Below are 16885 nucleotides of genomic sequence, written 5' to 3' on the forward strand. Positions count from 1 at the left end.
GATGGAAATAGAAGTAAAGGAAAATGAGAAACACGCTGCTATCAGTCAGACCTAACGACACGGTACAGAGCCACTGTGGACCGCAGCACTCTCAGATCGCGATTCGTGAAACGAGCCGTGTGGGTGCAGAAACGGCTCGCCTTTCGCTGTATCTATACAGCTGTATCTAGTGTGTATACATGTCCCTATCTGGTGTTCGGAAATTATAGACTAGCAGCTTGCACCCCCGTAGACACCTATTGAAGATAATAACTGATACACATTTTGGATTTCGAGGCACAGGACACAGCAGGACGTTGCCTGCTGCCTGCTGCTTGTTGCCTGTTCCTGCTCCTATTCCTGCTGCTTCTGCGCCAGAGCCAGCCAGCCCAAACCAGCCACAAGGCCAATAGGTATGTACATACATGTACGTACTACTATAGCAGCTGAAATGTTACTCCCATGTGGGATATTTGAGATTGGGATTCAGATATCATACATAAATATACTTAGTGTGATACTCTTCTAGGTCCCAGGATGCTCCGCGGTCAGGGAGTTGATGCTGATAAGGAAAATTTGATTCGCTCCGGCGCCAATTTATCCGCCCTTCCTCATCCTCCGAAGGCCCGTGATTCGGGACTCGTTTCGAAGAGGCCCCTGCAGTCGCAAATCTTGATTCGCGGAATGTGCCGTGCGGTGCAGTGCGATGAGGGAGGGTTCTTCTGCTTTCGCTTGTCATGTCAACGTCAACTTGGGGGGCTCCTAAAATCAAGATACATGTAGTCTAGTTAATCCGTTGCGCACTCACAATTGACGATGCCATTTTTATTTACTTTTTCAACATCAAAGCACCATACATGTAGGTAGAGAATATCAGAGTACTCTAGATCCAATGTCCGAAGCATATCACAGATTGAATAGTACTGATTTAAAGTATAACGCCTTCATTTATATGGTTATGTTAGTTTTATATTGGTAAATACTTTAATACGTACCCCCTACTCTTGGCATACCATACCGAGGAGTACTCCTGCTCAGTAATATAAACCACACGAATGTAGATATAAACGGAGCCTAGAGTATATAATTACATTCGCTATTGTCAGTATAGTTTGTTCATTGCGCATAAATACAGGTATATATGCTCGAAAAGCAGCGGCTACATGTAGTATCGCCGTCACAGCCACCTATCCGGTAAGATAAGGAGCGACTCACATCATCTTGCATCTAGATACAGGCTACACTTCGAGAGAAAAAAAACAAGAAAGACATCCTGCTGTTTTTATATTTATCTTTTCGCCAATCATTCCTAATAGAACCAGGTACAACCGGCGTAGTGAGGTTCTCCGAAGCCTAACCCTAATATTTTCCAATATGATTGTCTGCCGCGTTATCTTTTTTTTTTTTTTGTTCTCCCCACGCTCAAATCCCACATCAGTTACTCTTGTGAGTGTCACGTATTACTTGGCAAATAGGGTAACTTTCGTCACCGTGACACCTTGATTCGACCCCCGAGATTCCGCCTTCAGTATACCCATTCACATCCCTTCCTTCTTTCCCTTTTCTCCTAGTGTCGCACCCAAGATGCGCAGACTACTTAAGCTTCTTCTGCACCACGAATACTATGCCTTTAAAACATATCCAGTGCTTTAGGGGCGTGGCCTTATCTGCAGTCATCAATTCGCGTCGCGCCGGCGAGTATTCGTGCTCTTGTCGTCCTTTCTTCGGATCGATTGTGTTTTTTTTCTTTTCATTGATAGCATGATGTTGATTGACAGCGCCAGCAAAGCCCGCCTCCCTAAGCCTCGAACGTGTCTATCCTCAATCACGAAAAAAAATATGCATATCGGACGAAAGCGCTTCGCTTGTGCTGTTTAACCACAACATCAGACGATCTTCCGCCTCATGTTCACTCAATCTACCGATAGGGTTGAAGAGTGGATCCACTTCAGTCTCGAGGTGAGACATGCGCATCCTAAGCAAGACATCCACGAGTCTTTTTACTATTCATTGTGGTAATTCGCTGTTTTTTGATTCGCGATATCCGCCGACCGGGGGGGGGGGAATAAGTCGTCATATCTATTGAACTGAGCATTTGGACGGATTTATAAAACAGCCCTACCCAATAGTTTGCCAAAGCTCAGACCCTCCGGAGTTTTTACTTCCACAGGAATTGAGGGTAGAAGTGCTTCAAGGAGTTCGTCCGTGATCATCGCGAGAAGCAGAGCGAATCGATCAGATTTCAGCTGAAGGATAAAGAAATAACAATTCCAAGCGGCTGGACAGAAATCGAATCCGTTTACCTGTCAAAAAACGACTGTATTGGTGGGTGTCAAAGGGATTGGACCCATAGAAGTAAGTTTGTCATATTCTGTATATAAGAATACGGATTCTACTTGACAGAAGCAAACACGATGCATTGCGCAATCCACTATTTCCTTTACGTCAATCAGAAAAACTCATTCGAAGTCCGTAGACCTCGACATAGAGGCACTAAACGATGCTGCCTTTGAAACAGCATCGCATGGTAGCATCACAGGATATCACTCGTTTGACCCAAGCTTGATACCAGGGGCTGACTTGGTATCTGATCGGCAGGTATCTACAAACACTAAATGGGCTTATTTTGATTTAGTCCCGATTCTACTTTCAATGTGCATGAATGATCTCAAAATTTACCATTTGCTGGTAACGACTTTGATTCGCCTCTCGCCAGCCACAACTGACAGATTGGCTCGGATCAATATCCCTGCAATAATTCGATCCTTTACGTCGAGGTTACTAGTACTCTCTAGAACGAAATTGTCGGCACCGAGATAATGATATCCGAATTCTGGCTCCCACCGAGCCTCCACCATTCTCTACCGGATCGCCACTTGCCATTATCATGGACACTAGCAGGTTCGATAACTGGCGACATACGCGTACTTCTGGAGGGAAATGTGCCCTAGGGCTAAAAAGCAGTTTCTTATAGGGCCCTCTGTTTACCACACGTGCAAAACCTCCCCAACATGATATACTATGCAGCCCTGGTCGTGAGGATAGATAGGGTAGATTCAAGCCGCCGAGTTATCGGTTTCGAATTATCCAGGTGCGGTCAGCTCAGCCCAGCCCAGCCATCATTATGATAGCATCAAAGCAAGCTGAAAATCCCACATTGGTTGATTACTTCATTAATTGTATGCAACATGTAGGTTGAAAATCCTACATGGTAAAGGCAAGAAGTAAACAGAAATCCCTAGGATGCGATTATAACCTATGACACGAGGAAGGAATTACACGCAAAGTTTCCTCTTCTTTCCGATTTTTTTTACTTTATTTTTTCCACTACGTTTTCCTGTCGAGTGAGCTCCTTGCGTACCAGCCTAACATACAGATATTTCTTAGCTGCAGATTTGGCAGCCAGTTTTTGCATGGTGGGGGGCCCAAGGCTCGGTACGTAGGGAGCTCGTTCAGCAAGGCTATGGATATCTGGCATCAAGTTTCTAGTGGGTATCTTCGTCTATCACTTAGCGAGAACAGCACTTTCATGTTCTTCTAATAGGCGGCTCCAATTAATGCCCTTTCCCCGCAGTGCGCGGAGCAAATTGGCCCCCACAAACACTACATATATGTACTCTAATCAAGTCCCGTGGGGGCACCCTGCTTCGATAGTGTGTAACCGCGGGAATCGAGGATTATGTTGCTTAATTCAGAGCCTCATCAGCTAAGGCGATAGCTAGCAGCTATTGGCTGCATCGCAGAATCCAGTCGCCGAATTTTATGGGTTTATGGCGCTCCCCGCATGGGGATAATCCGATTCGTTCGCGCTTATCTCGCTTCCGGATTTAGGGTCTATATATGCGGCTATATATGCGGCAGTCATGTAAGAGACTAACCAATCTTACTTGCACCATCTTCGAGTGCTCGTACGTGATTACACAATTGATTGATGAGAACATAGGGCTTGTCTATGAAGCTATTGTCTAAAGAGGTGCAAGGATGAGTGATACTTACACGCCTTATCTGGTAACAACTAGCTATCAGTTATGGCTTTTAAATAATGTCCTCTGACTTAGGGTCTTGTACAATTGTGGAAAATGTCAAAGCTGTCGTGATTGGCGAATAGCGTTCACATCTAACCTCAAAGATATGGAGTCTCATGCGAACAGCGACCTTACCGTAGGGGATACACACAAGACTAGGTCTCATGCTCATATATTGAATGAAGGTGGTTCCTCGATGTCGCTGTAGAATGCTTCTGGGGTTTAAATATGTTTTTTGTAAGCTTTCTGGCCTGTCTGTTTATGGCATAAATTCAATTGGACCTCACGGGAGGCGACAGAATGAAGGCCGACCTTACATGTATGGAGTGTACCCGATATCCCATTGAGTGATATTGGGATAGATACATTGTACGGGTATGCAATTATCTTCTGATTCAGGGTTGTTGAGGGGTATCCGGTAGGACACACAGCGGTGCGTCCTTTGGGCTGAACTGAGGGGAGAGTCTAACCGGCTCAATCCACAAAAGTTTCTATTGAAGGGCTTGATTTAGACAAAAACCGATCTTCTGACTGAGTTAGCAGCCATGATATAGGTGAGGGTTGGGGCTTTTGGTCAGGAAGACAATCGCCGAGTAAAAAACACAGAAACGTATTTACGCAAAACAGCCATATCTATCCTGCCTCTGTAATTAATTGTGTAACGTAACGGTGGGGGTCTAGAATGAACCACATGTACATACATGTACTTAAAGACAGATCGAAGCCTTCTTCTTCATTGGCGTTAAAGTCAGGTAGGTCAGCCATCACCTTGCAGCTAAACATAGCAACAGCCTCCAAACATTCCACTGATGTCAGCTTAGTGAACTGGATATCAGTATCAAGCGCTGGTGCAGTCTATGGTGGCAGGTTTTTCCTCAACACAAGCTCCGTAAGATGCCTACATTCCCTGATAAGAACGCTAGTTAAGTAATAGGTCGGGGATATCTTCACATGAAGCTTGTAGGAATTGATCATCTCCGGTTCCCTCTACATGCGACCATAGTGTCCCTTACACCCTCGGGTCATGATCATCATAACAAGCTGGAAACCAAGTTCTCGGCGTTCCTGCAGCTGGTGAACTTATGCTGGGGCATCACGTGTTTTGTGCACACGCTGGAGAGAAAGGAAAGAAGGGGTTTGGGCTGCATCTCAACATGCAAGGTACCAATCGCTGTAAGGGGAAAAAGGACTTTCTGGAGATTAGGTTTCATCCGAGATGAAGAAGCTCTTCAGCATAAAACAAGTGCAGCGGTGAGTAAAATGGCATTTTTTGTATATCACGACGGAATATTGGACGTTTATGCTCAATTTCCCGCCCCACTGCGGTATTTTCGAACGGTCCAAGATTGGAAATGAGCCTATGTTAATCAAAGTTGTTGACACATAAAGGAGGCATTGAAGGGGTTCTGTGAATTCGGAGGCGGACTGTTCCCCTCATAAGTCATAACTTATAATTGGTCGGTCCCCTGGAGTTGCTTTCTCATTTTTTTTTAAATTGTTCCCACTTTTATTAATGTGTTCTATATGAGCTTCATCCTAAGAAATTGGTTTCGAAAGAGGTGTGAAAATAGGAAAGACAGGAAGACATCTCCTAGGGCATCATATATTCGTTTAGATCAATCCCCAAGGATACCAACCTCACTTGATACGACTTCAACGCATAACCTTGTAAGTAACCACTTCATTCAGAATAGGGTTTCAACCACGCATAACTACCTAAAGCTAACCTTAGGAAAAATAGATTCTGGGGGGCATCTACCGGTAGTATATTTCATCTATATAGGCCGATTAATTTCCAACTACAACTATGCATCGTATCATTACCCACGCGATCCATGCTTTGCTCATGAAGCGCCATGGAGTAGTCACGCATGACGATGATTTTGAGGAAGATCATCTAAACGATCTTTCTGAACACTTTCATACCATGATGCCACTCGACCCTGCCGGCCCCCCATATAGACCTTCATGTGGTGGGTCAAAAGAGGTTGGCGTCGATTATGATATCAAGTTACATCTTGCTTCTCTCCTCGTATTACTAGTAACAAGCTCTGCCGCCGCTTATGCGCCAATTTACATACGATATCTGATTAAAAAAAATGCACGTACTGCGGACGCCCGAACTAGCGATCAACTCCACACGGAGGATGGTATCTCGATCATGACAGGAACGAAGGAGAGAGTGACTGAGATTGCATCGAATACATTTCAATGGGTATTATGGGCTACTAAACATTTTGGAACTGGTGTCATTATCGGGACCGCATTTATACATGTAAGTTCTTGCTATTCTTGCCTAATCAGCTGATCGAGTGATATACCATGACGATATAAAGTATACTTCGCAGCATTTTTTGTTTGTTCAAGAATTCTAAATTTGATTTAATGAAATATAGATTCTACCTGCAGCGCATTCTTACCTTACCGCACCTTGCCTCCCCTCTTTCTTCACCACCGATTACCCCTCTCTGCCGGACGCTATTGCAATGGCAGCCATGTTCGCGATATTCCTTATCGACTTTTCGTCCAAAAGTTGGGTCGAATCCCTCCATGACCAAGCTACAGCAGATGCCGAAAAGAATGCGGGATTGTCCGAAGAATACGAAGCACGCATATCCGACCCGGCAAACATTGACCGATCGTTGTACCAACCCGAGGAGAACGGATCCGTTCTAGTTTCTTCACATCGGCATGCGTCTAAGGAAGACACTCCAAGTGATATGGGCACGGTTCATCACGATGATCTTCTGACGATAAATCAAACACCACCACTCACAGAATCTGAGATTGCAGAGATTGCCAATATGGACGCACATCAGGTTGAACTGCGCTACCATAGGCAGCAAGAGTTATTATCAACCCTGATTGTAGAGGCTGGAACATGTTTTCACAGTATTTTCCTTGGACTTTCTTTGGCTTTATCAACCGGGGATGGGTTCACGGCGCTTTTTATTGCGATTGTATTCCATCAAGTATTTGAAGGACTAGCTATCGGATCTAGGCTAGCAAGCATCGACCTCGATAATCATAACTCAAAAGATTGGAGCTTGTGGGTTTGCTCGACAATTTACGGAATTACTACCCCGATGGGTGTCGCTATTGGTATTGCGGTCAGACAGGACTATGATCTCGCGAGTGAGAGATCGCTCATTTTGACGGGGGTATTTGATAGTATGTCTGCCGGGTTCCTGCTATATGGTGGGCTTGTGGGATTACTTAGCCGTGACTTTTTACAGTAAGTTTCCTAAGAGCTTAGGCAGTGCTGTAACGTACTGACAAACAAATTAGCGGTGAGCTGTCAAGGTCACCAGCTAGAGTGCGTATGGCGGCCATTTTCTTGGTCAGCTCTGGAATGTTTGTTATGGGGTATGTGCTCTTTGGGGATTTTCTTCTATTTAATGCTGACATTTTTAGGGTTCTTGGACGTTATGCTTAGAGGTTATACCACTGGAGACGAAATTACAATTAGCGAACCCGATTTATGATTGATGGTTGAAGGGATTTGTCACTTGGATTGATTAGTTCTAGATATTATTCTAGTGCGGGCTGTAATGTTTCGCCAAGATTACGAGTAGTTATGATTGTTTTGAATTTATGAATAAATGTGAATTGAACTGAATCGAATCCCAGCGTCTTGATAAAGTCTGACGTAATCCACTCACTTTCGAAACACCGAGTGATAGATTGTGATCTTCAAATGGTCCAACGATGTGCTTAGTATCTGAGTTTGTTGACTCTCGGGTCCCATTAAATTTTTTACTTACATACATGTACAATGCAGAGAATGTAGTACAAAAACGTGCCGAACCATTCAAACGGTCTAAAGCGGGACACACATTCAGGCCAACCATCCCTCTCCTGCCGGTGATCACATAGCGGCCCAGGCCAAACCAACCAACGACCGCCCCACCCACTCAGCCAATCACTTACACTCCGGTATATGCCAGCAATCCATCATTGATCTTATTAAACACATCAAGAACCATCAGTAACAAAGCAAACGTACATACGGGTTGAACCTCATCAAACCCTCTGGCGGGAGATTCAAGCGGTGTCACGCACGTTGCCTAGAGCAAGCTCACTTAGAAATAAGAACGGTTTAATGGATATCCCCATCAAAAGTATCTACATATTTCTCAAAAGTTCAAACGACGCAACCAGAGCTATTTTGATTGAGCTAATATATCTTTCTCAGATAAATCACCTGGGCCTGTTGTGATCAACAGACAGGATCGATGGCCACCCCCAACAAACCGACCTTTATACCCTGTGCGACCAGGTCTTTTGGAGGAGCCATCCAATATTAATACTGGAGGGAATAAGGCATCCAATGTACCGCAAGAATTTAAGGCATCCACTTCGCTGCCGCAAAGACCTGGGATCAGCCGCGGTATCGGGCGACTTGCGGGAAGTCACCCAGTACTTTTTCAACCAGGACCACAGAATTATCCCAGGAGAAAATTAGCGACAAGCGTGCAACATCAGAATACGAACCTCAAGTCTCTTCTTCTCAACACAGTTTCCGACTTTGAGTCTTCGACGCTAAACTCTACCAGAGCCACCACAGCTGCCACAGATAGCGGTATTTTTGAGCAGTGGCGATCAGAGGAGTACAGAAGTGTCGAAAAAAATATGGAAAATACAAATTTTCAAAACGGCTCGGATTCAGATTCAGACGGGGGCGTTACTCTGGCTGTACAGGCTGCTTTTTTGCAACAACCAGGCACCGCAGGCCTTTCTCTCCGGTCCGTGGCCCCAAAGCCCAACATAGAACCCCAGAAGCAGGAGAAATCACTACCTAGAGAACATGAATTGAGACAGCAGGAGTTGGAGATCAAAAAGGCCGTTAGGAGACCATCCTTAAGACCACAGCCCTCGTTATCTTCTCACATAGCAGCAATACTACAAACTCCAGGCAGTGTGAACTTTATGTCTACGCGTCGTAGAAGCTCAGTTACAACCGCCACTGCACCTAGTCCAAACTTCTCTAGCTCGGCTAGCTCGTCCACGACTTTTACTCCCGTTGAGCTCGAAAAAAACGAAGATAAACCCCTTGGTGAGCCTTCTGGGAAGCAGTCAAGCCCTATTGAAGCTCCATATAATCTGCCAAATTCTATTTTCACTTCAAGGGAATTGGTCGAAGATAAATTGCCCGGCAGATTCACCGACCATGATAACGATCTATACTGGAATACACCGAGTACACAACCGGTACAGCTCAGCAAACCTCCACAGAAACCTCTACAAACCCCTTTACAAAATTCTCTACAGTGCCTCCAATACAAGCCCCCCGTACCGGTATCTATTACAAAGCAAAGGGATCATAGATCATCATCAATAACAACGCCGCGGAGGTTCCGGGAACTGAAAGACGGTGACATTGTCGGAGAGGAGGCACCGGAGATTCCCAAGGAGAATAAGGGTCGACGCATGATGGAGAAGATGGGATATAGGGAGGGCACTCCACTTGGTACCAGCGGTGATGGGAATCTGGAGCCTGTCAAGGTTGAAGTTAGGGTTGGGAATCGTGGGTTGGGCTTGTCGAAGGAGGACTTGGCAAACAGGGCACGGGAAGAGCAAGCAATTAGAGTTGAAAGGGCAAGGAATATAGAACAAGAACTGCTAGCCAGAGTGGCCCAAACAGAGAGGGTGGCCCGGATGCACAGGGCGAGCTTAGATGCCGCAGTCCAGAATCATGCGTTTCACCAACAATATCAACCTAACCAAGTAATCCTGGGCCCATTAGATCATACAGCATTCGCTCAACAAGGACGGCTTGAAGATTCTACTATCCCAGGACCTGCGCAAATCGTGAAATACACCATGGCCACGCCTTGGGAAATTCATAAAATTCGGGAGCGGGTTACTCAGATTCTCGGCGATCTCGATGCATGTGGGAGTCTTAGCCCCGTGGAGAGTGCATCCGTCCTTTGGTCAAGTATCAACTGCGCAGCAGCGGATCTACAACAATCACGATTTGGGTTCCTGGTAGATGCCGAGTTGACTGAAATAGTTAGGAGGGGATATATGGGAATAATCATTCAAAGAGAGCAGACCGGGGGTGGGTGGTGAAATAAAAGGACCGAGTGGGATTAGAATTAGTTTGATTTCATTTTTAATTTTCATTGTTAATTCTCATGGTTGATTCTCATTGTTAGTTCCCATTTCTTATTTTTAGTTTGAAACCTGATTGGTGAGATGATTGTCTATAAATTAGCATGAAAATCAGAAATGTCTCTATCAGAGACATTTTGTCATCACGATATGTATGGCAAATTGGAGACGGAACCTTTTTGTGACAATAGAAAAAAAATCCCGATTAGGGTGTATTTATAACAAACCACAAGTAATATATAGCCCTACTAATGAAATTCCAGAAAGAAATGTGCTCCCTCAAGACGCTCAAGTCGCTCAATGGATAAAAAAAAAATACGAAAAAACCCTCCTCCATGAACTGGGAAAGAAATTGAAAAATTGGCTGCATGCCATAGAAACCCTCATAAGCAGTGCTCCCACCATCTGCTATTACCTCCGAATCCTAAAGCCGCTCTCACTCTTCCCCGATTTCTTACCGTCTTCATCAATTGGGATTGGGCAAGTTAGGGCAGGGGTTATACTTACCCAAGATATAAGTTAGTACGAGGAGCCTTAAATGTTTTGAATCTTCACATCCCTTTGAGCTTCTCTTCGACCGCCCCCTCTCTCTTCCTCTAGTTGTGCTAACAGGGTGTTCAGTTCCCCCTTGGCAATCTTTTCGCATGTCTCATGGTCCACATCGAGAAGAGGATCTCGCATCATCATATCTCTAACTTTCAGGTACGATCTCACGAGTGTATCATTGAAAGCAGTGACTGAAACCTTGTGTGGGATGCTCTCCTCTAGAACACAAAGAGAACAGAAGATGTCCGACAAGGCAACTTGTTCTAGTCGCTCGATGATGACAAAATCAAAGAGACGCATGGGTACTGTTGGCCTGCCAGGAGAATGATGGTATGGTGGGAGCTCCCAGCGTTCCTCTCTGCCATCGAAGCTTTCGCTCGACACGGGCTCCAGATTCTCTCTGGTCCCTCCCTGACATCCATTCTTATTCACTGCTCCTACCTGTCCCCCAGGACTAGCATCGGGAATTTGAGGGTGAGCCTGGGGAGGTGCTTGGGATTCGATTCCAGCCAGACCATGACATGAACGATCAACTGCGCCATCGAATGTCCCTCCCATCTCCAAATTTTCAGAACCAGTTTTAGCTTTGCCATCGACTACATCGTTGGCTTCATTGTTGTTTCCATAGCTGACATCCTCCTCTTCCTCCCCTTGTTCATCGACATCTCCATCGACCTCCTCGCCAAGTTCCTCATCACCAATCTCGTCGTCAATTTCCCCTTCGATCTCCTCATCGAGTTCGCCATCAAAATCACTTTCGAGGTATTCCTCGGCCTGGCTCTCTCTCTCACTCTCGTCTCCATTCTCATCATCGCTCTCAACATCAACATCAACCTCGATCTCATCCTCATCCTGGACATCGTCGTCGATGGTAATTACCCGGGGGCCGTCTGTCATATCCATATCTTCCTGGCCCCGATCTTCATGTACTTGCATACTCCGTATCTCTTGCGGAGTCTGTAGCTTTTGAACATTCTGGCCCCTCGAACTTCTTGGGTCCCTCATCCTCGGGTCCACCTGCTCCCTGCGCTCCTGCATTTGCCCATTTTCTTGAAATTTCTCCTTATCCAGAAGCAATTGCAGGCCGCCTTTGTTATCATTATTGCCACCAATGGCAATACAAGAAGGATCTCTACCTTCCCCTCCATTATTCCAGTACCTTGCTTCGTTTCCTGTCATTCTAGTATCACCACGGCGTCTAGGATCTGAAAGACGGCGAACACCACCTGAAGCGCCGACTGCTCGGCTGTTTCGTTTAAAAACGCCATTCGAGGGTCCTGGTGTTCTCCCAGCTCCCGACGCTGCTCTGTCTTGATTGTTTCCCTTTCTCATTAATTTTCCACGGCCACGCGCCCCGCCAGGAGGAACACCCCTAGCCGCAGATGTACCATTCCGGTACGCCTTTTTGCGGCCTTGGAAACGACCAGAAGGGGGCTTTCCTCTATTTAAAACCCCAGCTTTCGGCCCCATATCTTCCTGTTTTACGATAGGCCTATGGTTCATGCTTGCGTCCATGCCCATGAATCCATACCCAACACTACTCCTTCTCCCCCTTATCATATGATCTACTTGTCTTTCCCCACCCTCATTGGGCCTTCCAGGGAAGCTTCCAGCCCTATACCCGGGTCTCTCAGGTATGAACCGGCTCTGATTTCCAGGAGACATCTCACCCATCCGAGTGCCAAACATCTCACTCTCTTCATATCTAGACATATTTTCTGGACTCCAAGCTTGAGATGTCTTCGAAGTGTTGTAAGCGTTAGGTTGTTTTGGTGGACTATGCATATATCTCGCGTCGGAAGCATGGCGAGGAGGCGAGTTGAAGTTGTAGCCTCGTTCTCGCGAATCTATTTCATTTATCACCCGAGAAGATGAGCCCTCAGGGAATCTCGGACCAGTAGGAATGCCGCGGTAGTCATGGCTGAATGCCTCTTGTCTCCTATGCCCCGAGCCAGTATCGGCCGCCGGCAGTGACTGTGTTAGAACCTGGCCATTACCATTTTTATCGCGACGGTGAATCTCGAAAGGGGCGGAGTTTGACCCTTTGGCGAGCCGTTTAGCACCGTGACTAAACTTTACAGGGGCTTTGTGTGAGTTGATGGCGGTGCCATTCGCCCGTGGCCCTCTGGGTGAAGCGAAAGTCTCATGCGCTCTTTTGGGCGAAGGTCTAAACAAATCTTGATGGGACAATATCTTGCCATTAGGCGTCTGTTGTCTGCCAAATTGGTTGGTATACTCGTTCACTGGAATATCTGGAATGTGCTCGCGCGCATGAAGCTTTAAAGGGGAAGATTTCAAACCCCGCATCATATCCGAATGTCTATGGTTTTTCTTAATAGAGGAGGCGCTAGCACTACCGCCGAGCTTTTCTCGCAAGGGTATAAACTTCTTTTTTTTGGCCTTGTTTCTTGAGTTACTTCTGGATGCTCCTGGACTCGCCGCTGCTACTGATTGGTTAGAGCCGCCCTTCGAAGATCTACGAGTTGTTGCTGTTTGATGAGCCTTGGGGCCAGTGGGTGGTGATTTGATGCCCAGTGGCATCTGGTTAACACCCTTTGCAGCAGATTTGGGCGTTGCTTGCGACTTTGGGCCAGTAGGTGGGACTTGCGGAGTCATTGCCTTCGGTGCCCTTGGCGGACTCCTCGATACCTGTTGAAAAGCTGCATCAGATGGTACTGGAGCTCTGAAGGCGTTGTTCCCGTTTTGTCCATTGGAACTACGTGATGGAGTAGTAGGATTAGATGGTCCTGGGGCTGTTGTTGTCGCGGGAGCACCGATATGCCGCAGCCTGCTCGGGTGAACCATTGCAACGTCTCTGGGAGCACTCGGAAGATGCTTTTTCGGCGTATTCGAGCTCTGTGTGTCCGGAACTGTAATAAACGGACGCCAATGAGCTCGTCATCGTCGAGGTCTTCATCGAGAATTATAACCTCACCCTTCAAGAAATTACGCAGGCCTGTAGCTTGTGTACTATTACCGTTTGCGAAGGCAGAGGGGTGGTGTTCGCAGCCTTGATCTAGCTTGGTGGTTTCAAATTTGCTTAACGATGCCCCCTCGGACATGGTGGTGCTGCTGTTGCGTCAATATGAGCAAAGCTGTGAGCTATCGCTGGTGGGTTGTTGCTGGAGGTTAGATCCAGGATGCGATTGTCGTTGCCGAGACCGCCGCATCATCACTCAGCCCTGGCGGGGAATGCAGGCACCCTAACCCTGACGGGATTGAAATTAACCATCCATCGATCAGGAGTTTCGTGATTGGACAGAAAAGAGGGCTCCTCTGTCCAATCACGTCGTTTGGTGGGAAAGAAGAGAAGCGCAACATTATTAACTGATTTACATGGGAATACTTCTATTTGGGCCCACAGGCCCACAATTTGCTTGTATTGATGTGACACTCAGGAAATCCAGCATCAAACCTACAAGTAAATGGGAATTGTTCCATATAACCCGGTGACGTACGCTACGAGTCGGATAATGATAATACCATTGAATACATATATACATACAATACTGGAGAGGAGTGGGGTAGATATATGTACGATATTGATGCGGCATTGCGTAAAACTATCGAATTACACATTAAACCTGCTTTCTGGATAGAAATAGACTCTTCCTTCTTCCAGATACAGCAATGATTCTACCCACGCCTCTTTCGGTATTACTCGCCTGTTACCGCTGTTAAAGCCCCAAGTTGATTTGCAGTACTTGTTTTTCTTCATAGGCTCTCACTCACTCTTGGCAGTCTAACTACATGTATAATATCTTACTAGACACTAGCACTGCTAATATTACTAACCTTCCTAGTGCGAAGTTATTCTAGTGGTATAATGTGAAAAACATAACAGTGTGGTCGGTGGGCTGTGATATATTTATATAGTTAGTATTCTAGCTATTCTTTGATGAGAAGGAGTTATACAGAGAATAGGGTGAATTTGAGCATGCGCACCGTACGTACCTGTATCATGGCTTGAACGCCCATAGTCAACCACTTAATTAACCGCCAAAGAAACCTCATGATCGAACCAAGACTAAGATGACGGAATAATATTACCCTACGAATCACATAGAGTCTGATTCGAAGGGGTTATTCACAGAGTCTGATTCAGGGCTACTCATAGACTCTGACTCGGACTAGGGTTAGGGGAGATATTATCATCAGAAACACCTGTTGAATTCATGGTATATGATACACACTACGTTCTTGCATTATTTTTGTATCTCTTCTGAAACTTAGTACAGATATCAATCATTGATTGTACCAGTGAGGCCGCCGTTGTCTGTCGGCCCTTTTTAACACGAGTATTATCGGGTGATTGTGGGACTCGGTCGAGGCCAATGAGTCTGAGGAATCAAACGATGGAGCTATTGAGTATAGTACAGAGAATAGCAGCAATTCTTTATAGGTCCCGGATCCCTATATGTACTCATTTGTATCTGTCATGCACTTATTATGAAGAAGGAAATGTCGACAACATAAATAGAAATATACACGTCATTGTAAAGCTCCGGCAATACTAGTAAATGTACTATAATAAACTACAACGTATCTACCATAAACACCGTTACTACCACTGTCACATACACCATTCCAATGCGTACCCGCCTCTACCCCGCACCGCCTGTCGGAGTACAGGTTACCGTTGGAAGCATTGTCAAAGATGCTTCACTACTTCTTGCTCTTGACGCATCATTGTCCTGCCAATCCGGATTATTTTCCGATGTTGTATCTAGCGTATGCGAATAATAGTCATCAATAACTCCAGTAAAGGTTATCGTGTACCTCCCGTAAAAGGTAGGCCTAGTAGGGTAAATATCTACACTATCAAAGCTGCCAATAAATGCACCACTGGCAGTGAGGGTGGCTTCCATTGCATCAAAGCTCCCATTGACCTGGTTGCGCAGTGCTTCGTATTGTGCGCGATCGCTGAACGATGCCTCCGAGTCAACAAAGGGATAGGAATAAAACGACGTCGGGGGTGCGGATGAGTCGTTCGCCTTGCTACACAGTGGGAGGTATTGGATGAATAGAGAACTATCTTGGTACTAAGCATTGGCAGAAATCAATATCCACAACTCAAACATTTTTTTTTTTTTGCGTGCGGGGAGGTTTCTAACAGTGTTTTCATATATACTGCCCTTAAAATTATACCCATTTCCATTCTTCCGGGCAGCGAGTTCCCACGTACGCGTCGCTAAATGCATCTCAATAGTTAAGTAGCTCCTAGAAAAAGCAAATGAATTCAAAGTCTTGACGAAAAAAAAAACCCCCCATTAGCAATGTGATCACTGACTTATAAGCATAAACAGCAGTTATATTACCACTTCGACTTCGGCGGGAAACCAGTTCAGTGATGTATTATCAACATTCACAACCTCACCTGGCACAAAGCCAGGTTTCCAGCCACTCAAAAGAAACGCAAAGGCACTCCCGCCGCCAGGCTCATATGGCGTTAGATATTCCATGATTCCCAGGACTGCGTCGTATTTTGAAGAAAACACCCCATCTTGATCACTGCAGTTCTTGTACTCCTCGTCAATTGTGAATTGAAACTCCTATATGAGAAATAATTAGCAAACATCTCAAGTGAGAATCCTATGAAGAAAGTACAATGCTCCCGTTGTAATAGCTACCTGGCCAGCGATGTAACCAGTCCCGCGGAGGGGGGCGGTCACTTTCAGGGATGATATGGCAGCCTGGTTCTAGACTTAAAGACGATACGAGTGCGGTTTTTTTGTAACGCCATCAGAGTGAGGATGAGTAGAAGGTAAGTGAACCCCATCTCGAGGAATAAACCGAAGTAAGTTTCAACGAGTAAAAGTATTGAGCACAAAGGCGTGAAGCGTTGTCCAGAAAGATGTTTTGAATCAAAGCGACCAAAGTCTCTAGATATATAATGAGACCGAAAGCCGAAAATCAAAGCTAGCGTTATTTCACCGGCACAATCCTCTCTATTATCAGCCACTTCGATCCCACCAGCATCACGTATCCCCAACCACGAGTCGACCCTCGAATCTCGATCTTTAACAACGCCCTCGATAGTATAAGCCCCGCCCCCCAAGATTCCAAGCTTATTTCTCGCTTGAGTAACCAAACGTTTGAACCAGTTCTAGGGTTCTCCCTCCAAAGAATTCAGCCCTAAGGTCCTATTTGCCGAATCGAGCAATTGAGTTGGCTACACTATTCCCAATTTCATCACTGTGCATAAGTCATTAGTAATTTGA

General features: G+C 45.7%; 6 protein-coding genes across 6 annotated transcripts; 4 read left to right on the forward strand and 2 right to left on the reverse strand.

Annotated features, from left to right (window-relative positions):
* Positions 1-1884: 1884 nt before the first annotated feature.
* On the forward strand, positions 1885-3964 carry H6S33_010256 (uncharacterized protein; the record flags this gene model as incomplete). The annotated part of the gene is made up of 11 exons (XM_044841621.1): positions 1885-1938; positions 2096-2180; positions 2255-2334; positions 2578-2667; positions 2765-2880; positions 2954-3070; positions 3423-3467; positions 3554-3632; positions 3705-3745; positions 3811-3844; positions 3923-3964. The coding sequence occupies 11 exons, from the start codon at positions 1885-1887 to the stop codon at positions 3962-3964; spliced, it is 783 nt and encodes a 260-aa protein (XP_044697399.1).
* Positions 3965-4110: 146 nt separating this feature from the next.
* Positions 4111-5769, forward strand: H6S33_010257 (uncharacterized protein; the record flags this gene model as incomplete). The annotated part of the gene is made up of 8 exons (XM_044841622.1): positions 4111-4140; positions 4559-4614; positions 4686-4756; positions 4826-4893; positions 4962-5255; positions 5394-5431; positions 5576-5672; positions 5746-5769. 8 exons carry the CDS (start codon positions 4111-4113, stop codon positions 5767-5769), a joined length of 678 nt encoding a protein of 225 aa, XP_044697400.1.
* Positions 5770-5811: 42 nt separating this feature from the next.
* H6S33_010258 (uncharacterized protein) lies at positions 5812-7440 on the forward strand (the record flags this gene model as incomplete). Its single annotated transcript, XM_044841623.1, has 4 exons — positions 5812-6279; positions 6401-7239; positions 7293-7370; positions 7419-7440. The coding sequence occupies 4 exons, from the start codon at positions 5812-5814 to the stop codon at positions 7438-7440; spliced, it is 1407 nt and encodes a 468-aa protein (XP_044697401.1).
* Positions 7441-8106: 666 nt separating this feature from the next.
* Positions 8107-10076, forward strand: H6S33_010259 (uncharacterized protein; the record flags this gene model as incomplete). Its single annotated transcript, XM_044841625.1, has 2 exons — positions 8107-8125; positions 8200-10076. The coding sequence occupies 2 exons, from the start codon at positions 8107-8109 to the stop codon at positions 10074-10076; spliced, it is 1896 nt and encodes a 631-aa protein (XP_044697402.1).
* A 576-nt stretch (positions 10077-10652) lies between these two features.
* H6S33_010260 (uncharacterized protein) lies at positions 10653-13726 on the reverse strand (the record flags this gene model as incomplete). The annotated part of the gene is made up of 2 exons (XM_044841626.1): positions 10653-13499; positions 13550-13726. The coding sequence occupies 2 exons, from the start codon at positions 13724-13726 to the stop codon at positions 10653-10655; spliced, it is 3024 nt and encodes a 1007-aa protein (XP_044697403.1).
* Positions 13727-15315: 1589 nt separating this feature from the next.
* Positions 15316-16443, reverse strand: H6S33_010261 (uncharacterized protein; the record flags this gene model as incomplete). The annotated part of the gene is made up of 6 exons (XM_044841627.1): positions 15316-15390; positions 15482-15706; positions 15779-15910; positions 15983-16216; positions 16272-16294; positions 16383-16443. The coding sequence occupies 6 exons, from the start codon at positions 16441-16443 to the stop codon at positions 15316-15318; spliced, it is 750 nt and encodes a 249-aa protein (XP_044697404.1).
* Between the last annotated feature and the right edge of the window lie 442 nt (positions 16444-16885).

The sequence above is a fragment of the Morchella sextelata genome (genome assembly GCF_020137385.1).
Source record: "Morchella sextelata strain SCLS chromosome Unknown scls_4, whole genome shotgun sequence".
NCBI lineage: Eukaryota > Fungi > Ascomycota > Pezizomycetes > Pezizales > Morchellaceae > Morchella > Morchella sextelata.